Genomic DNA, 20,750 nt, shown 5'->3' on the forward strand with positions numbered 1-20,750 from the left:
CCCGGTCGACGTCACGCCCCCGATAGCCATCTACCACGCCGTGGTTGGTCGGCTCATCAGCTCCGCACACATCACTGTAAAAGTGCCATCCGTATAAAACTCGACGGCCGCGCTGCCGTTATACTTTCATGTTAAGGTGCGGGCCACAAAATCTGGCCTCGCGGGCCGCCAAATGGCCCCCGGGCCGCCAGTTTGAGACCCATGCTTTCGAGAAATCTTGGCGAGAAATCTTTTCGCTTCCTCGAATTGATGGAATTGATAGGACAGGATTACATTTTTTGGCAGTGAGAGAATACAGGCTTTGAAAAGTCTTTCAAGTGTGTTTTATTGAGATTAAATGAAGTTTGCGCATGTGTGAGGGGTAAAAAAATAAAAATAAAAATTCAAAAGCATTTTTATGTGGTCTGTCTGTATCACGGAGCGACAAGAACAGTGTGTACCCAGTCTCACGCTTAAAGTCAGCTGGGATAGGCTCCAGGTCAACCCCCGACCTACCGCAATTTCCGGCCTATAAGCCGTGACTTTTTTTTCCACACGCTTTCAACCCTGCGGTTTTTGCGGTGATGCGGCTAATTCGTGCATTTTTTTCTAACGGCTGCAAGGAGGCACGCGAGCAGAAAAGGTAAGAGGGAGACCGAGGAAGTGACTTTTACAGGTCCGGCCCTCTTAGCGCTGTGCTAGCGTGTTACTGCCGTGTCTCAGTGATTTTTACCGGTATGTTTATTTTTGAACCAGCCCTATTAGCACAGCGCTGGCATTAGTACAGCCCTAGCATTAGCGCGGTGACGCTAGCATTAGTGCGGCGCTAGTGTTAGCGCAGCGGCGCTTGCGTTAAACTCTCTGTGTAGCGTCTGTCGTGGTTCTGCCGGTCCAGCCCGGGCTGTGCCGGTTCCTGCACAGTTGCACTGATTAGGAGGCGCACACCTGCGCCTCATGCTGGCTGGTTGACTCCGGTATAAATAGGACTCAGGGGACGACTAGTCTTCGCCAGATCGTTGCAACTCGTGTCCCGTTACTGCACTCGCGTATCACTGATCTTAAACCCTTGTGTACCGACCTCCGCCTGTTCTCCGACCGACCCCGTAAGCCTGACGCCTTTGACACTCCTGCTATCTTTGATCGATCTCCCGTGTACCGACTCCTGCCTGCCCACGGAGCTGCTCTCTACTGACTAACGCTGCTGCACTTGACCGTCTGCCTGATCCCCGACTTTTCCCGAACTACCTTTGCGTCTCCGGAGTCCTGCATTTGGGTCCTCCCTCCATACCGATGGGTCGTGACACCGTCTTTCTTTGTAAATATCTTGTTTTTCAATGTGGATTTCAATGTGGGCACTTGCGACTTTTACACAGCTGCGGCATATGTATGTACCAAATGGTATTTCCTTTACAAATGTACTGTCTGAGGCTTATAAACAGGTGCGCTCTGTAGGCCGGGAATTGCGGTAAATCGCGAGAATGAAATGGATGCAAGTGGAAGTACCGCAGACGCCTCTAAAACCGGATTTCACTGTACACTAAATCTCAGACGACATTTTCTGCATTCATTCGTCCGACGAATCCATTTGGGCCCCGCGAGCGCCCGCTATCCGCCCGATTTAATCCGAATCGCATTCAATGCCACGTGAGGGGAAAATTACCGGGCTTCAAGTGTGCAAAGGGAATCTCTCCGGTCAGCAGCTCCCACAGACAGAGTGCGTAGCTGAACATGTCTGCCTTGACCGAGTAGCGAGTACACTGGGTGAAGACCTCGGGGGCCATCCATCGCAGGTTCTTCACACAAGCAAGAACAGAAGAAAAAAACATGCTCAGTGAAAAACAAACGGAGGTGCAAAAACACACGAGCGCAACAAATCCAGTTTCTCAAAACAGGCGCCTCTCAAGAGATGGGACACACTTAGCAACCAAACTGCTCGCTGAGCATCCGGCGTTGTGATGATTCATCACGCCGAGGCAAAATCTCTACGACGGCAGTTTTGGAGGGCTGCTGGGTAATTGATTCCAGGTCCAGGGAGGCCCCCCCGGAAGCTGCACGTGCAACCAAAGTAAACTCAAGCTAGCGAGTCCGGCGTTCTCTACCCGAGGCTTCAGTGGCGACATCATGGCGCAAACAAACACACCGTCGATACTTTACAATAACACCGTAGCAAAACTCTGCCGAAAATAGCATCTGGAGCGGTTCAGGGTTCGTATTTCTTCTTTTCCTTTCGGCTTGTCCCGATTAGGGGTCGCCGCAGGGTTCATATTTATTTACCGTAATTTCCGGCCTACAACCGTGACTTTTTTTCACACGCTTTGCGGTGATGCGGCGCTACCGTTAGCGCATCTTGTTATAAGCCTCGGTAGCCGCTAGCGTTAGCATTGAAATGCCATAAATTTAGTCTAAAAATAAACCATTCAACATCCATTTTCTTTTAAAAATGAAAAATAACACTATATTTAAAAAAAATCTAATCAACAATTTAGAGAAATAACGTGCTTCTATAAAGTAGAGTCACTTTAAATACTGTCGAATATAAATGTTGGATGTTTGGCTTTAAGGGGTGTGGCCTAATGAGCGACATCGGGAGCTGGTGTCGGGTCGGCCCACTGATCTAAAAAAAAAAAAAAAAACGTACGGAGCCCTTAAAGGGACATTGAAAAAAAAACCCAGTTTCTCATTGTAACGAGTAACTTTCTCATTGTAATGCGAAACCTTGTCATTACGATAACATTGAAAAAGAAAAAAAAATTGTTTCTCATTGTACTGAGAAACTTTCACATTGCAATGTGAAACGTACTCATTGTAATGTGAAACTTAGTCAATACAATAAGTAAGTTAGTCATTACAATGAGAAAAACAAGTTTGTTTGTTTTTTCCCAATCTTTTTTATTATATTATATATTTTTTAAAACCCCCGCCATAATCCAACCTGTAAACCATGACCTCCACGCGTTTTGGGAGTACCAAAATGGCGGCCAACTGGCTTCAACCAATCGACATACCGCTCGAAGCGCATGCGCTATCAAGTCTTTTTTTTTTTTTTTTAGATCAGCGGGTCGGCCGCTCTGCGTGTGAGTATCTGGGCGTGAGTTGTGGTCTACAGCGGGGTTCTGATCGTGCATTTGTGTGGAACTGAAGATTTGAGTTTTTCAGATTCTGCAGTCCATGGCCAGATTCCACTGATATGGCAACACGTCGAATCTTAAACTCTGACTGTCAACAAAACAAACAAACCCAAAGACGTGGTGACTTACCCCCGGCTGTTTGGTCATGTTGTCCTCGTCCACAGACTGGAGGAATCTGGACTCTGCAGACACAAATTCTGTTCAGCAACGGCGGTTCTCAACGCTCATTCACAGTCGACAGAAAAAGTTTGGACCGTTCGACGAATCTTACCCCCGAAATCGGCCACCACCGCATGCCCGTCCTCGTACAGAAGGATATTGTGACTGCAGAAAAGCGCCCGTGTCACTGAAAGCAACAAGTTCCCGCGCCGGGTGCGTGTTACTAGCGCGACACCTGCCTGTTGAGGTCTCTGTGGATGATGGGCTGGGTGAGGTTGTGCAGGTACTCCATCCCTTTGGCCACGTCCATGGCGATGATGAGCTTGGACTGCAGGTCAATAAGCCTGTCCATTGACACGTCATTAAAGCGGCGGCGACGTAGCGCCCGATCGATGCCTCACCCCCTCGCCAATCGCGCGCGGCTCTTAAGGTCCGTCGGTCGATACGGCCGGAGTGCACCCGGGCAAACGGTTAGCGGCGCGCTTGATCCCGATCGATGACGATCGCGACTAATGCGGAGGGATTGCTTCCAGGAGAGGGGGGGGGAGATAATGAGACCTGAAGCCGACTGCTCTGTTGCGAAAAGATGTTTCCCGATGTTTAGCGAGCCGAGACGGTGGGGCCTTGAGATACTAGTGCTTCAGTTTTTGTTAGCTAAATAAAGATGGGGATAGCGCTACACCAGAGCTGATGGGTTGGTGCTTTAGCACCATCAGAAATCCTTGTAGCACCCGTTAAGCCCCTTGAGCATTTTATTTTACAGTCATCTAAATCAGGGGTCTCAAACTGGCGGCCCGGGGGCCATTTTGCGGCCCGCGAGACGGCATTTCCTGGCCCCCCACCTTAAAATGAAAGCAGCCCTTGAATTTTATACGGATGGCACTTTTACAGTGTTGTGTAAAGAGCTGACGACCAATCACCGTGGGGGGATGCCTATCGTGTGACATTGACCAGGCTTGATGCAAGCGGAGAAAGAATTTTCAATGAGGAAGTTTCAGCGGTTTTTACCCTATCATTTCGAGCCATATTTAGATGATATGCGGATCACTTCTGACTAAAAACAGACTCCGAGGCAGTATGTACGATCCGGCATCGCGGACGAGCACGGCTTGGACGGCAGCTCGTCCGCGCAACTACTATGAGACACTGAACATCTCGCAATCAAGTGAAGTGACCAGGGCAATAAAACCCTATTGTTTTGACCCATATTTAGATGATATGCGGATCACTTCTAACTAACAACAGACTCCCAGACAGTATGTACGAGCCAGCTCGGCCGAAGCCGTGCTCGTCCGCGAGGCACGGCTTGGGCGTGGGCTCGTCCGCCCACCAACTATGAGACACGGAAGCTCTTTTCGAAGAAGAGGACATCTCGCAATGGAGTGAAGTGACCGGGGCAATATTACCCTATTGTTTCAAGCCATAATTAGATGATATGCGGATCACTTCTAACTATAAAAAGACTCCCAGACAGTATGTACGAGCCAGCCCGGCCAAAGCCGTGCTCGTCCGCACCCTTGCAATCCATTTTTCACAACGAACCGGGTCTTGTTGAAAAGTATGAAGAGTGAATCCATCCTCCCGAGCGTTCGAACAATGTCCAGCAATACAACGAGCCGGCGTTTTAGCTAACACGAAGGAACAACGAGCTAGCTTCCAGCAGGTAAAACCAGTAGAAACATACGAGACAGCTTGAGCGGGCGTCTGCTACTAACATCACTTCCTGCTGCATCTCGAAAACAAATACCTCGAGAGGATTTTCACGGCGGGAGTGACAAACAGCCATATCCGTCAAAATCATGTCGCGTGTGAAAAAACGGATGGGTCCATTCCGGCTGCCTTTTTTTCCATTAATAACATACTAAAAATCGTGTATTTCATGACAGTGGCACTTTAATTTCTAATTGAAATGGCACATATGCCAGACTCCGCCTCCAGCGGCCCCAAAGTAAATTGAGTTTGAGACCCCCGATCGAAATAGATCACAAGTGACCCACAATGGTTTATGTTTGATGGGCGCAGGCACCCCCGACTCACCTCTTCTGCTCGTGCAAGAGCGCGAAGAGAGACCCCCCCGAGATGTACTGGGTGACGATGGCGAACTGGCTGGGGTCATCCAGACAGGCGCCCACGAACTGGATGATGCAGGGGTGGTTGAGGCGGCACAGGATGGACACTTCGCGGCAGAACATGTCCACGTCCGACTTGGAGCAGTACGTGTTGGCCCGGTAGCTGCCGGCGGCGGCAAAAAAGATGAGGGAAGTTGAGGGCGGGGGGCATGGGGGGGGGGGGCACGCACGACGCGGATGGTTACCGTTTAATCGCGACTATTTTGTTGCGACATTTGCCTTTGTAAACCCTGCCGAAGGAGCCTGTGGGCGAAAAAAAGAGCTGCATTCGTTAATAATACTGAACGATTGGATGGGGGGTGGGGGGGGGGGATATTAATAAAAATAGAGTCAGAGTCACCGGAGCCGATGATTTCGTTGAATTCCAGTTCGGAGAGTTGAAGATGGAAATGAGAGGGTAGGCTGGCCCTGAGGAGAAGAACTTCTGCTTTCTCTAGAAAAAAAAAACAAACAAATGAAACAAATCGTCTCGAGGGATGAGCATGATTTTTACTGTCAATTCATTAATTACATTTTTTTTTTAATAACAAACACATTTGTGTTCAACACGCTATTTTCACCAATCACCCATTTTTTGTTTTTGTGGTCTTTCTGAAAAGTTCTATGACACAAGGTGACACTAGATATCCATCCATCCATTTTCTTAGCCGCTTATCCTCACAAGGGTCGCAGGGAGTGCTGTACCCTATCCCAGCTGTCAACGGGCAGCAGGCGGGGTTACACCCTGAACTGGTCGCCGGCCAATCGCAGGGCACATTGAGACAAACAGTGGCACTCACAATCACACCTTGGGGCAATTTAGAGGGTCCAATTAATGTTGCATTTTTTCACATTTATATATTTCAGATTTGGTTAACTGTATGTTCTTAGATTTGTAGTTATCTCTACTTTCCTTGATAATGTTTTATCCCAAATCATCTTTCCCCATTGAAATTAAGGCATATGCCATTAATCTGTTCCACCCTGTCCAAAAAAAAAATCCATTTTTTTAATGGTAAAAATTGCATTGTGATATTGCTCCATTTAAAACCACATAGTTATGAGAAAATTATCCATCCATCCATCCATTTTCTTAGCCGATTATCCTCACGAGGGTTGCAGGGAGTGCTGGAACCTATCCCAGCAGCCAACAGGCAGGAGGCGGGGTACACCTTGAACTGGTCGCCAGCCAATCGCAGGGCACATCGAGTCAACCAATCCCACTCACAAACACACCTTGGGGCAATTTAGAGCGTCCAATTAATGTTGCATGTTTTTGGGATGTGGGAGGAAACCGGCGTGCACTTTGAACTTTTGTGCAAATTTGGTATCCAGTTTAAGGTCAAGCTACGAGTACAAATGCGAGAAAATCCGCTCCGCCCGGTTACCTTTCGTCATGCTCTTGATCTTCCCCAGAGGCGACGGCACAGACACGTACGAGCCATCTGCAAGCCGGCGTCGGCGCATTGAGTCCAGCGTTCACGTGGAACTGTGCGCGGTTCTTTTGGTTTTGAACTCACCCCCTCCTGGCTGCGAGTACTCATTGCAGGGAGAGTCGTCCGGGCGCTTGTAGTGTTTCAGCAAAGTGACGATCGCGTCGTGACCTGCCGTGGAAATGGGCAAGGAAAAAAATGTTTTAAAATCCCATGCATATATTCTTTATCCTCTGCGTTAAAAATGACAACTATTACTGGAGCTTGCTGAGGAGATGTGACTTTTTGAGGGGGGAGGGGGGAAGCTCCTGCAACCCAATCTAAATTTCACGACCCCCCCCCCCCCCCCCCGCCCCCTCGGTAGACCGTCACCTTTCTCGTAAGCCCACATGAGGCAGGTCTGCTCATCTTTTTCCCCGCTGGACCGGCTCGGATCGCACGCCACCAGGTTCATGTCGGCCCCGTTGTCCAGCAGGAACTGCACCAGGCGGATGTGACCGTGGAAACAAGCGCTGTGAAGAGCTGAAGGACAAAATGGTGGATACGAAAGCCACAGAGCAGTGACTATACAGTGAACTCCCCCCCACCACCGCTATATTGCGATTCTGCACACACCCCCACCCTGCCTTCACTGTATCACAGATTTTTACACTTTTCAACTTGATGGCGCGATCTACAATTCTGAATTACGACAAAATAACAGAGCCGCCACATTCATATGAATTATGTGCAATTACGCAACATTTTTGTTCTGTTTTGAAGGACGTGTGTCATTTCCAGGCCGTCGTCTGCGGTCTGCCACCAACCGGGCCAGAGTGGAAATGAAGCGGGCATTCGCGAAAGATGAAAAATAACATCCTGACAAATATAACAAGATCGTAGAGAAGCTGAATGGCATAATCAATATTGCATTATCTCCTCTCGTCGTGGCTTGGGAGAAAATGTGGATCATAGCTGAAGCGATTGGATGATGATGCTTTATTAATGTTTTTGTTTTTTTTTTTAAAGGGAGGATTTCACTGGATATGTTAATGTGTCCTTTTTAAATTAAACTTTGTTTAATTAAAATTAAATTGAATGTCATGTAACATGAAAAAATTTAAATGTTAATGTTATTATATTACAATATTATTTTATTATTATTTATTATTTTTGACGTTATTATTTTCTAACATATGCTTTAAAATGTGTATTTTAATCATGTTAAATGTGTTTCAAGCGTGTAGGAGGGGTAAAACATTTTTTTAAATTAAAATATGTACAATCCAGCTATATTGCAAGAGTTGAACACATCCCCCCCACCCCCCAATAAACTGGGGTGTTACTGTAAAATAAAATATGCCAGATTATTTTGAAAAATGATTTGGAATTAGGGGGCACGGTGGGTCAGATGGAACTACGAACTAGTTTCGGAATCAGAAATCAAGGGTAGTGTGTTTTTCAACAAAAACGCTTGAAATATGTCAACTTTATCATTTATGTAATTTTGGTACAATTTTTTTTTTTTAATAAGAATCATGGAAATGGACACTCTAGATTTGGCTTTGCGGGCCACATAAAATCACGTGGCGGGCCAGATCTGGCCCCCGGTCCTTGAGTTTGACACCTGTGCTCTAAATTGTCCCGAGGCGTGATTGCGAGCGCGGCTGTTTGTCCCCACGCGCCCCGCGATTGTCTGGCGACCAGTTCAGGGCGGAGCCCGCCTCCCGCCCGTTGACGGCTGGGATTGGCTCGTGAGGATAAGCGTCTAAGAAAAGGGATGTGTGGAACTTGAAACCAAATTCACCCGTGTGTCCATCTCTGCCCTGGTGGTTGATGCTCATGGCGTTCTGGCTCAGCAAAAACTTGACCGTCTCCAGGTCTTTACCGTAGGTGCATGCGCTAGGACGGAAGACAGAGAAGAAGAAGAGAAGCTCGTCAGGACCTCGAGGGGATGAAGGACGACGCGACGGCCCGCAGGAAAGCAAATACTGGACCTGTGCAGTGACGTCTCGCTGAATATGTTCTCCTTGGTGAGACTCTCCGTGCCAGAGAGTTGGATGATCTCCTTGACGACGTCAGACTTGCCGTTGTAGCAGGCCCTGGGTGCGAGGACAGCACGTCGGTCAGTCTGCCGCCAAGCGACACGGCCACGCCGAAGAAGCCCCGCCCCCCACCCCCACCCCACCCTTTTTTTTTTTTTTACAAGTGCAACGGCGTATCGCCGTAGATGTTGGTGGCGTGGGCCTGCGCGTCAAAGTTGCCCTGGAGGAGGAAGCGCACCACCTCGTGGTGGCCGAAGCGGGCGCAGAAGTGGAGGGGGACGTGGTCCTCGTTGTCCTGAGCGTTCACTGCCGACAGTTTTACACACGCAAACACAAACAAACAAGCATAAGTTTGAACTTTTGACTCATTAGGGCAGGTCTCTAGCACATAAATAAATCTTAAAAAGGGAAAAAAATTGCACGTTGTATTTTTTAACCGGTAAACGTGCAGACCAAAAAAGAATGTCAAAATGCCAAAAAATGTATCAATTATTTCCATCCATTTTTTACCACATTAAAAAAAAAAAACACTAAAACTTGCATTCCAACAATACAAATACTTTTTAAAACTTTGACTTATTTTTTAAACAAATAATATAGTGAGATTTTTGTTGCAAAAAATATTAAAAAAAAAAAAAATCTTTAACCATTAAATTAGGTGCTTCCTGTTCACAAACGTGTTTGTGGAAATAGTGAACATCAGAGAAGAGAAACAGAATCTGGTTTAGCTCTTGAATGTTTGGGTTCAAATATGAAATAAATCAATAAATAATTGCCATGGCGATCAAGAGTTCACATGCAAGTTCGAATTAATGGGTGGAGGAATTATGGGGATTCCTTGGAAAAATGACTTTTAATTTATTAATCCCAGAACTAAAGTAATGCCCTTCCTGTTCCATCCATCCATCCATTTTCTTACCGCTTATCCTAACAGGGGTCGCGGGGAGTTTTGGAGTCCATCCCAGCCAACTTCGGTATTGCGGTTTCTAAATCCAACGCTTGTGATTGGTTCGAAACTAATCTGGTCCACTCAGCATTTACATTAAGAGCCCTTTAGTGCGTCCATCCTTTCGGGCATTTTCTTCGCCGCTTATCCTCACAAGGGTCACGGGGAGTGCTAGAGCCTATCCCAGCAAATAGCCGCAGTCACAATCACACCTACGGACAATTTAGAGTGTTCAGTTAATGGGGAATGTTTTTGGGATGTGGGAGGAAACCGGAGAAAACCCACGCGAGCATGGGTCGAACATGCAAACTCCACGCAGGCGGGTCTGGGATCGAACCCAGGACCTCAGACTGTGAGGCCAATGCTTTCCGACCTGTTCCTTTTTTTGTAGTTGAGTTGACAAAGGGCCGAAAGTCTCACCGTTAGCTTTCCCCCCTTCCCCGACCAGAAGCGCGATGATGTCCAGGAAACCCTTGGCCGCGGCCAGATGCAGCGGGCGGTCCCCGACCTCGCCACTGGCGTTCACGTCCGCGCCAAACTTCAGCAGCAGTTTGGAGAGCTGGTCCAAGAAAAATGACGGCACAAAAGAGAAAAACTCTCATCAGTTATCTGAAAAGCGGCGGGCGTCATACCTGCTCATTGCCGTTGTAGGCGGCGATATGCAGCGGCGTGAAAAACACGGCATCCTGGACGTTGACGGACGCCCCGTGCTGGAGGAGGATATCGGTCGCCTGTACGGAGAACACCCGTCGGGTAACCCGGCCAAAAGGGGGCGTCGATTCGAGTCCTCTCGCCCTGGCGCCCTCTCACCTCCATGTGTCCGGCCAAGGTGGCGACGTGCAGGGCGGTGAGGGCGCCGTAGCCCAGCTGCTGGACGTCCGATCCCCCGTGAAGGAGCGCGGTCACCAGCTCGCCGTTGTCCTGGAGCGACACGTTCGTGCTTGTCTCCCATTGACGGATATGGACGTCAATTTCCTGAATCTGCTCACCTTGTACGCTGCCAAGTGGAGCGCCGTGAACCCGTTCTTGGTCAGTCGAGACGGGCGGAGACCTTTGGCCATTAAAGAGCTGATATGTCCCTTGTTACCTGGGCACACCCAGTTACGGTGGATATAAAAAGTCTACACACCCCTGTTCAAATGCAAGGTTTTTGTGATCTCAAAAAAAACAACAAAAAATAACAAACATAATTCGCTTGGAAAATTTCACCACAGTTAATGCGATTATCCAACCATCCCTTTTCTTAGCCGCATATCCTCACAAGGGTTGCGGGAGTGTCAACGGGCAGGAGGTGAACTGGTCGCTAGCCAATCGCAGGGCACGTAGAGACAAACAGCCACACTCACAATCACACCTTGGGGCAATTTAGAGTGTCTGATTAATGTTGCATGTTTTTGGGATGTGGGAGGAAACCGGAGCGCCCGGAGGAAACCCACGCAGGCACGGGGAGATCATGCAAACTCCACACAGGCGGGTCCGGGATTCAACCCGGGACCTCAGAACTGTGAGGCCAACGCTTTACCAGCTGACCCACCATCCCTTAATGCAATTACTACTTTCCTATTAGTTAGGGCGCCATCTGGTGGCATCTCAGCGTGTTACAGAAAGTATATAAAAAAAATACAGCTGACCATAGAGCCAACAGGGTAAAACGCCGTTTTACAGCCATCTAGCGCTTTCCCAGCCGCCTCATCCGGCTCCTCTCCATGCGGAGGAGCAGCAGCTCGACATTGAGCCCCTCCCTGATGACCGAGCTCCTCAGCCGTTCTCTAAGGGAGAACCTGGACACCCCGCGGAGGAAACTCATTTCTGCCGCTTGTATCCGTTTTACAGCTGAATTTGCAAATCGGCTTCTAGTAGCGTTTACTGTACTGTAACTCCAAAAGGTTCCCTTCAACAACAAAAAAGTCGCGAATCATCTGTCCTTCCACTCCAACATAGCGTTTTGTTGACAAGTTATTAATAGCGCGTGGCGGTCACGCATACCTTGGCACACGCAGCAGAGATGCAGCAGGGACAAGCCTTTCTCTGTCCGGTAGTTCAAGTTCACCTTCTGAAACGCCTCGTCGCAGCTGCGCCATGGAAGACGAAAAAATAAAATAAAAATAACATCAAATCGTGAGGGAGCCCGAAAAAGCAAGCGAAAGCAGACACGGGTTGTACCTGAAAGCAAGTTGGAGGTCCACCAGCTCGCTGTCTTTGAGCTGGAGGTCGTCTTCCAGCTTCTCCAGGATCAGCGAGTACGACTCGCTCACCTTCTTCTTCCACTCGTCTGAAGCGGCAGACAAAATTTCCTTTTCGCTTATCCTCATCAGAGCTATTGTAATGTAATGTAACTCCAGCCGATGCATTGAGTCCTTTTATTTGTTCCATTTAGTTTTTTTCATCAGGCGGCACGGTGGATCAGCTGGTATAGCGTTGACCTCACAGTTCTGAGGTCACGGGTTCGATCCCGACCCCGCCTGTGTGGAGTTTGCATGTTCTCCCCGTGCCTGCGTGGGTTTTCTCCGGGCGCTCCGGTTTATTCCCACATATCAAAAACATGCAACATTGATCAGACACTCTAAATTGCCTCAAGTTGTGATTGTGTGGCTGTTTGTCTCTACGTGCCCTGCGATTGGCTGGTGAACAGTTCAGGGTGTACCCCGCCTCCTTCCCGGTGACACTACCCGCGACCCTTGTGAGGATATGCGGCTAAGAAAAGGGATGGATGGATGGATAATTGCATTAACTGTGGTGAAATTTTCCAAGCGAATTATGTATGTGTTTTTTTTGCGATCACAAAAACCTTGCATTTGAACAGGGGTGTGTAGACTTTTTATATCCACCGTAACTGGGTGTATCCAGGTAACAAGGAACGTATCAGCACTTTAATGGTCAAAGGTCTTTGCCCGTCGAGACTGACCAAGAACGGGTTCACGGCGCTTGACTTGGCTGCGTACAAGGTGAGCAGATTCAGTAAATTGACGTCCATATCCGTCAATGGGAGACAAGCACGAACGTATCGCTACACTAAATTGCCCCTAGGTGATCTTGTGAGTGTGACTGTTTGTCTCGATGTGCCCTGCGATTGGCTGGCGACCAGTTCAGGGTGTACCCCGCCTCCTGCCCATTGACAGCTGGGATAGGCAACAGCACTCCCTGCGACCCTCGTGAGGATAAGCGGCGAACAAAATGGATGGATGGATGGAACAGGAAGTTTTCCAATGAATCCTCATAATTCCTACACCCATTAATTAGAACTTGCATGTCAACACTTGTTCGCCATGGCAATTATTTGTTGATTTGTTTATTTTAATATTTCAACACAATGGATAGTTTTTCATCAAACCGGTAAATGAAAACATATTGCTTTACTTTTTACTTTGCACATGGTAAATTGGTGAATTTTCAATTGGAATTCAAAGGAATTTACAAAACTGAACGATAGTTCCTAATCGTGAATGTGTAGAATTATTTTTTATAGATGTATTGAATTATTTTAAAAAAACGTGATGCCTTCCAATCCTCCTTCAAACTTCTCCAGTTGCTTCAAAATGCCGAAGGTCGACATTTAACGGGAACGTGTCGAGAGGGAGCATCTTAGCCCTATTCTGGATTTTAGATTGCCAGATTCTGCTGTTTGTCTTCAAACTTCGAAACGGTCTTACGCCGCTTTTCCACTTTGTTTACCGTCTCATTTACACAACTACCGCCGCTTATCCTCACGAGGGTCGCGGGGAGTGCTGGAGTCCATCCCAGCTGTCAACGGGCAGGAGGCGGGGCACACCCTGAACTGGTTGTCAGCCAATCGCAGGGCACATATAGAGACAAACAGCCGCACTCACAGTCACACCTACGGGCAATTTAGAGTGTCCAATTAATGTCGCATGTTTTTGGGATGTGAGAGGAAACCGGAGTACCCGGAGGAAACCGCCGCAGGCACGGGGAGAGCATGCAAACTCCACACAGGAAGACCGGAGCCCTGATTCAAACCCCAATCCTCACAACGACGAGCTGAACGCTTTCCCTCCCACGTCGAACCAACGCCATTCAAAAGCAACGACGCGTCACCCCCCCCGCAACGGTCCAGTACCTGTACACGTCTGCGACGGTCTGGACTTGTAGTTCCCCATGGATCAAGTCTCGCGTCCCCCGTCCCGACGAAAAGGCCCGTCAGGTCGCACAATCGCTCCGTCTGCTGCAATCGCGAGTCCCGATAAAGGGGGGATCATGGCGGCGGCAGGCTAAAAATAATAACAACCAAACAAACGGCGACAACTGATCTCCCCTTCGTCGCCGTGACACGTGAGTGCGTGTGCATGTGTGTGACATAAGTAATCCTTTTGTTCAAAAGTTCATAGAAAGCGGGGGGGGGGGGGGGGGGCTTCATCTGGTCCCGTTGTGCAGCCACTAAAACTGATAAAAACTTTCAAGAGATTGAAAATGGAACTTTTTTCCTCTCTTTTTAAAAAAAAAAAAAAAATTCTCTAAGCGTGGATGAAATTTAAGTTTGAAAATCAGGTGCATCCGCCTGTTCCGCCGCCAAAATGTCTCTTGTCTCGGTAATGAAAAAAAAATTATAATTAAGGCCACAAAAGAGCAAGAATGAATTAAAAAAAAAAAAAAAAAAAGAACAAAACAAAAACAAAAAAAACCAAGGATAAATAATGAGGGAAGAAGCTTCCCCCCCAAAAAAACCAAACAAACCAAAAAACGGTGTTTTTTTTTTTTCCTAGTTGACTAGAACACGTACACCACACGGCAGAATTTAATGCGACAAACTCGCAAAGGAGGAATCAAAACTGGTTTCGGGACATGGACTTGCGTTTAAAAAAAAAAAAAAGAAAAAAAATCATAAAAGACGACCCCAAGATGTCAAATGTTCATTAAAGAGAAACAACTGGAGCGCTGTCACTAATTACAAAATCTAGTACAGGGGTACCAACACTTTTTTTTTTTTTTTTTACCCCAAGATCTACTTTTCAAGCAGCCAGCCTCAGCCAGGAATGATGACGCTCACGACCTGTTTTAAGATTAATGTTATGTTTCCTCCTATATTTAAAATACAGAACTAGCTTTTTGTGCACTGCATTGCGTGTGTTTTCATCCCGGATCATGCTAACGTGGCAAGGTGGAATTTTTAAAAAAATGACACACCATCTCATCCTGCACTTTCTACTTTGGCTTCAGACCAGACTTTTCCCACTCAGTAAAGAGAAAATCTCATCTAGTCTAACCACTTTTTCTTCGATTATTCACATATTCAGACTGCCAGTGCATCTTAAAACAACAAGCATTTCTTTTTTAAGATCGAAAGTAAACATCAGCAGCATGTCTAGCTCATCTTTGCTCTTCGTTGCCCAGACTGTGTTGCTCACTAAAGCGGCGGTGGTGGACGCTGTCATTATAAAACACATTGATGAGCTGCGTAAGTACTACAACATTCGTTATCACGAGTGTATGTCTTTAAGAAAGGGGGGGCGGGGGGTGTAAGGTAAACTAGGAAAAAGGGAGTGGACGTTGTTAGAGAAAGTTCCGCGTGTTGCCTAAAAGAAACCAGTGGCTTCTTCTTTTCATTTTTTCCCTGTCATCCGTCAGTCATTGAATCACATTGCAAAATGCCACAAACTGAATAGCTGGATGTCATACTTTCAATTTGCATTGGATTATTTTTATTTTTTGGCACGCAACGCAGAATATCTGCGCAGTTTAGAGCGAACACTGGCTGACGTCTTTTTATTGTTTTTGGCATGCCTCGATCGCGATCGACCCATTGCCCAGCCCTGATCTAGTACATGCGCCATTATCGGGATTTTTAACGGTTGACGGTATTCTTTGTTTCTACAACCGTCCCTTCAAAAATGTGTCTTTACATGAAATTGTCCTGTGGCAAAAAAAAAAAAAAAAAAAAATGAGGACCGCTGCGCTAGATGATTGACAAATTGGGAGTTGTCTTTAGTTTGTACAATATTTTTAAAAAAAATACTCAAAGATTTACCAAAAAATAGCTAAATAAGAAAAACTGAAATTTTTGCAGAGGTCTCGTATTTATATCGTCTGTCAATCGTTACAAGGGATGATTTTACCGACCATTCTGATTTCATTTGTTAGGCGATCCATTTTTAGTGGCTTTTGTAGTTCAAATCGCATCCGCGATGATGTGCACCGCTTACACTAACAGCATAATCCCACCCCAGCTGGATGACGATAATGCATGCACTTTAATTTGGAGGTCAGACGGTCTTCCCTGAAAGCGTGTCCAGTTAGTCCAGTCCTTCTTAACTGGTCCGTGATCCCCGTGCGATGTCGTGATAGAGATCCTTCCGGAAGTCCAGCATCTCCTGCAGATTCTTACACCGCAGGGCTTCGTGCATGGATATCAGCTCGGTGTCTTTGGGTAAACCGAAGACGTACCGGCCCAGGACGGCCCGGAGCATGTTTAGCGACAAGGAGAACGACTCCCGTCGGTCCTCGCAAAACGGAAACAAACGCGCGGTCCACAAACTGCAGCCGGACGCGTCACCGGAAAACCTCAGGTGACTGCAGTCCAGTCCCCAAAGGGACACGCAAGTGTCCAGAGTCGCCCCGAAAAGAGTCAACGCTTCCATAGACGCGGAAGCTTTCACGCGGCGTTTCAAGTCGTCGTTAATTCCAAAGACGACCGTTACGAAGCCGGTTCTCTCCCGTCGGGTCACGCACAGCGAGTGCACGAAGACCCCGTCGGGCACCGAGGTGTCGGGACCGACCCGGCAGCCGCTGACCACTGACCCCCTGCCTACGGACACCCCCTGTCCCAGTCTGGAGTATTCCACCACGGATCCGGCTCCCACGGAGCAGGTCGCCTCCAGGACGCTGTGCATCACGCAGGATGCCGCGTCCTCCTTTCCGTTTGGGTCGACGCTGAACGCCGACGGCACGAGACCCAACTCGCGCCTCAGGGCGCCGTCCTCCGCGAGGTGGAAGATGTACTCCGTCGTGGTCCCGATGTGATAAAACTTGGAGTTATTGAGGAGGATCACGTTCAGCGGCGTTCCTCTGAGAAGGCGGAAAATCTTCCGACGGATTTCCACCAGGCCCTCGTCCCGTCTGCCGACGTTGGCAGTGTTGCCGGCGTATTCTATGGAGGCCCGCGGGCCCAACGCTTGGAGGAAATCGCCGTAGGCGTCGATCTCGCACTCCAACGGTCCGACCTCTCCGAGCACGCCGAGGAGACGCTGCGACGTGGCAAAGTCTACGTAGTAGGTACTGTCCGTGTAGACAAACTCGGCATCAGATAGAGGAAAAGAAGCGCTCGTCCTTCGACAAACGGCACCCGTGTCCCGCATTGCGTCCACGCTAGGTTTGTGGAGAAACCGCAAGCAGGTCCCGGTCTCCATTTCCGAGCTCGCGCTCTCCTCCCGCGGCTCCAGGACAAAGACGCCGTGGGCGGCGCCGACGGACAGCGGCGACGGGTGGGCCAGGGCCGTGAAGCCCGGCTTGTCGAAGGCGACGCGCTGGTCCCCGGCAACGCTGTACAGCTCGATGTCGTCCGCGCAGGTCACCAGCACGCCGGGCTTCATGTGGGCGGGGAAATCCACGTAAATGGCCAGTTTGAGCTCCAGCATCTGGTAGAGGGGTCGGCCCAGCGGCACGGCGGCGAAGATCTTGCCCAGTGCGCTGGCACTGGGCAGCCGCTGGCTCCAGCCACCTGCGGGGGATGTCGAAAAGCAGTTGACTTCCTTGTAGCCAATGAGTCGTTAGTGATGACTCATCAATTCTGCCCCACAATGCATGACACGATTCCAAAATGTGCCCCAAAATGCCGACGTCATTGAGGGCCGGCACACCGGCCTTGAGATGCTGAATTGGGAATCTGATTGGTAAAACCGACAGTCCCGTTGTTAATATAAATATGTGATGTATATTGGCGGGACGGTGGTAAAGCGTTGGGCTCACAGCTCTGAGGACCCGGGTTCGATCCCGGCCCCGCCTGTGTGGAGTTTGCATGTTCTCCCCGTGCCTGCGTGGATTTTCTCCGGGTGCGCACTCCGGTTTCCTCCCACGTCCCAAAAACATGCAACATTAATTGGACACTCTAAATTGCCCGTAGGTGTGATCGTCAGTGCGACTGTTTGTCTCCATGTCCCCTGCGATTGGCTGGCGACCGGTTCAGGGTTATCCCGCCTCCTGCCCATTAACAGCAGGGATAGGCTCCAGCACGCTCCGCGACCCTCATGAGGATAAGCGGCAAAGAAAATGGATGGCTGGAATATATATATTTCCAGCCTACAAGCCGGGACTTTCTTCACACGCTTTCAACCCTGTGGTTTATGCGGTGATGCGGCTAATTTGTGCATTTTTTGAAAAAGGTAAAAAAAAAGGTAAGAATGAGACCGGTGGAATACATGTGCCGAGGAAGTGACTTTTACGGGCCCTGTTAGCGCTCCGCTAGCGTTGGGCTACTGTGCTGCTGCTATGTTACTGGCGTGTCTCAGTGATATTTACCGGTAAGTTTTACTTTAAGCAGCCCTGTTAGCGCTATTACGGCATTAGCGTTAGCACGAGGGTTAGTGCGGAGCTAGCGTTACCGCTAGCATTAAAATCTTTCTGTGTACCGTGTTTTTTTGTAAATATCTCGTGTTTCAATGTGGGCACTTGCGGTTTTGACTTGGCTGCGGCGTATTTCCTTTCCAAATGTACTCGGTGAGGCTTGTAACCAGGTGCGCTCGGTGGGCCGGGAATTACGGTAGTACAATTATGATTCTGAACGTCTCGGGCAACACAAAGAGGCTGATATCTGACAGAAAGGGCCCATACGACAGCCCACCACCGGAATTGTACCCGACCTGCGTGAATCAGGATGACTCTCAACTTGGCAAGAGTCGTGCCGTAGATGTCACTGAGCTGCTGCAGAGCGTGAAGGGTGGAGCCGCCGTTGCCTGGGGAACACAAGTAGTTCTACATTTCATATTTTTCAGTTCATGCAAAAAAAAAAAAAAACAACAAAAAAAAACCCCACTAACAAATCAAAGCAATCCATTCAGATTGAAATGCCTTTTCAACATTTTTTTTTTTTAAAATCCTCTCTTGTTTTCCTTTTTCCAAGCCGCTTATTCTCACAAGGGTCGCAGGACCACTCACCTATTTTACAACCAAGTGGATCCGAGAAGACTTTGTAGGGGATTCCAAGCGGGAGTTCTTTCCTCTCCATTTTTGCCTGGATCTGAAGCTCGTAGGCGTCTTTCTGCCAGTCGTCCGCGGCGGTCACCACCACCACGTCCCAGAACTCGCCGCCCGCCACCTCCCGGCCTTCGGGTCGACCACAAGGACGCACGTTATTGCTTCAAAGCTCCATTTACAGCAATCCACGTCATTTTATCTGCTTGCCACAATAATTCCAAAACTAGCCATCAAAAATGACCAAAATGCAGGGGGCATATATGTAATTTGATGAGACCTGCAACCATAATTAACTTCCGCAACTTATTCGCCGACGCCCACGGCCTGGCCGTTTTAAAGTCATACACGTTCAAAGTCATAGCTACTCCAATAAAACGTGAAGGTGTCGATCCCAAGAGGACAAAAGTTCCACAAAGATAATAAGGAAATCTTGTGTTTTATTAAAAATAACTTATTAAAATAAAATACACTTTCATCAATATTGCAGGAAATAATGGTATTTTTAAAACATATTTGCACGTATCGGGATATAGTTTCAGTACTTCCTGTACCCCAATAAAGTGGATGCCCAATTAATTGTTTCACTCTTAAATTATGAGAGAAAACAATAACAGCGATGTGGGCCACGATGAAAACAATTAGGACACCCAAATTCTAAATCCAATGAAGGATTTTTAAAGCGTTTTGAGGTTGGCTGTCAATCAATGACACATTGTGGAAAACTCACCGCGCAAACAGTTGAATTTTCTTAATTTTTCACTAGTTGCTGTTTCCAACTTTCGGACCCAGTCCTCGTTCACTTCTTTACCTCGTGAATTCATCCCTTATGTGTAAAATATGCATATATACATAAAAATCCTGAAATGAAGTTGGTTTTTTTTTTTAGCCAAAGCGCCGTCATTCGATCTCGGGGACAACTTCCCTTTCACTTCCGCGTTTGGTCACGTGAGCCTGTGACGAAATGTAAGCGACCGCCACAATTATTTTTTTGAATAATGATATATTTTAGAAGTAACTAAACCAAAATTAATTATTATTAACATATTATTAAAATAGACAGTAAAAACTATTTTTTATTTACTATATTACTCTTTGAAGTGTTGTGACGAATGCAAGCCAGACGTAATTAATTTTTCCAAAATAAATTCCTTTGTTTTCTTTAATACAAAAAGAAGTACAACAACAGAGAATCCTGTTAATGAGGGCATGCTTCAAACTTAACAAAAAACGCATTTTAAAACACATAAACGTGTAATCACAAATTAGTGAGAGCATAAATTTTCAGAAAATATTGTGCCGATTGTAATACTGTATATGTAGGAAACATGCATGTGCCTTTAAGAGGAGCCTGGTGGGGTGCCGTGTGACGTTGTTGAGTGTCTGGATGTGCGCTGTGGCTTACAGCAGCTTCTATGTCACCATGTTCAATTGTGTTTATCGCTAGCCTGAAAGCATTTTTGATAAATGAAGTTTACATATTTCATCCATTTTAAACTATGTAAAATATATTCTAATAAATAGCTTGTCAACTAATTCTAATTTGTCATATTATAATTCATTATAAATAGATGAATAATTTATTTATTCATTAAATTGAAAGCACAGACGTTTAAGCCACTTAATTTTACTTGTCAATTGCAGTTCAATTTTTTATAGATTTTTAAAACGAACCTCCTCACTAAAATACTTTTTCAACTTTAAAATTGTGCAAAAAAATTCATTCAGCAAACATTTTTTTAAATATTCTTTATTTTTTAACAAATTAGATGAAATTATTTCACAAACACTAATATTTTCCCCAGTACTATTATTCACCTTTTTTTATTCAAAAA

At 47.2% G+C, this 20,750-nt stretch overlaps 2 protein-coding genes across 8 annotated transcripts in view; both read right to left on the reverse strand.

The window, feature by feature from the left end:
* tnni3k (TNNI3 interacting kinase) overlaps positions 1 to 18,668 on the reverse strand; it is a 46,862-nt gene extending 28,194 nt beyond the window's left edge. For 5 of the 7 annotated variants that reach the window (XR_009795632.1, XR_009795631.1, XR_009795633.1 and 2 more), the window contains exons 1-20: positions 13,853 to 15,538; positions 11,941 to 12,049; positions 11,764 to 11,849; positions 10,767 to 10,864; positions 10,588 to 10,698; positions 10,410 to 10,508; positions 10,198 to 10,336; positions 8,993 to 9,137; positions 8,784 to 8,888; positions 8,594 to 8,688; positions 7,180 to 7,329; positions 6,895 to 6,978; positions 6,763 to 6,819; positions 5,736 to 5,828; positions 5,581 to 5,638; positions 5,304 to 5,498; positions 3,506 to 3,610; positions 3,379 to 3,431; positions 3,237 to 3,289; positions 1,640 to 1,772 (exon numbers count right to left, since the gene is read on the reverse strand). Coding sequence is in view for 3 of the 7 variants with exons in the window: in XM_061824316.1 (XP_061680300.1) it covers positions 1,640 to 1,772; positions 3,237 to 3,289; positions 3,379 to 3,431; positions 3,506 to 3,610; positions 5,304 to 5,498; positions 5,581 to 5,638; positions 5,736 to 5,828; positions 6,763 to 6,819; positions 6,895 to 6,978; positions 7,180 to 7,329; positions 8,594 to 8,688; positions 8,784 to 8,888; positions 8,993 to 9,137; positions 10,198 to 10,336; positions 10,410 to 10,508; positions 10,588 to 10,698; positions 10,767 to 10,864; positions 11,764 to 11,849; positions 11,941 to 12,049; positions 13,853 to 13,892 (2,008 nt within the window). In the remaining 4 variants the exon portion in view is untranslated. Of the gene's footprint in view, positions 1 to 1,639; positions 1,773 to 3,236; positions 3,290 to 3,378; positions 3,432 to 3,505; positions 3,611 to 5,303; positions 5,499 to 5,580; positions 5,639 to 5,735; positions 5,829 to 6,762; positions 6,820 to 6,894; positions 6,979 to 7,179; positions 7,330 to 8,593; positions 8,689 to 8,783; positions 8,889 to 8,992; positions 9,138 to 10,197; positions 10,337 to 10,409; positions 10,509 to 10,587; positions 10,699 to 10,766; positions 10,865 to 11,763; positions 11,850 to 11,940; positions 12,050 to 13,852; positions 15,539 to 18,584 lie in introns of those variants that run through there. The other 2 variants (XM_061824315.1, XR_009795634.1) reach the window with 2 other exon arrangements.
* Positions 15,693 to 19,846, reverse strand: fpgt (fucose-1-phosphate guanylyltransferase). The gene is made up of 4 exons (XM_061824318.1): positions 19,646 to 19,846; positions 18,880 to 19,047; positions 18,585 to 18,677; positions 15,693 to 17,446 (listed from the first exon to the last, which is right to left on the reverse strand). The coding sequence occupies exons 1-4, from the start codon at positions 19,737 to 19,739 to the stop codon at positions 16,038 to 16,040; spliced, it is 1,764 nt and encodes a 587-aa protein (XP_061680302.1). The 5' UTR covers positions 19,740 to 19,846; the 3' UTR covers positions 15,693 to 16,037.
* Between the last annotated feature and the right edge of the window lie 904 nt (positions 19,847 to 20,750).

Source organism: Syngnathoides biaculeatus, chromosome 7 (assembly GCF_019802595.1).
Source record: "Syngnathoides biaculeatus isolate LvHL_M chromosome 7, ASM1980259v1, whole genome shotgun sequence".
Classification (NCBI taxonomy): Eukaryota; Metazoa; Chordata; class Actinopteri; order Syngnathiformes; family Syngnathidae; genus Syngnathoides; species Syngnathoides biaculeatus.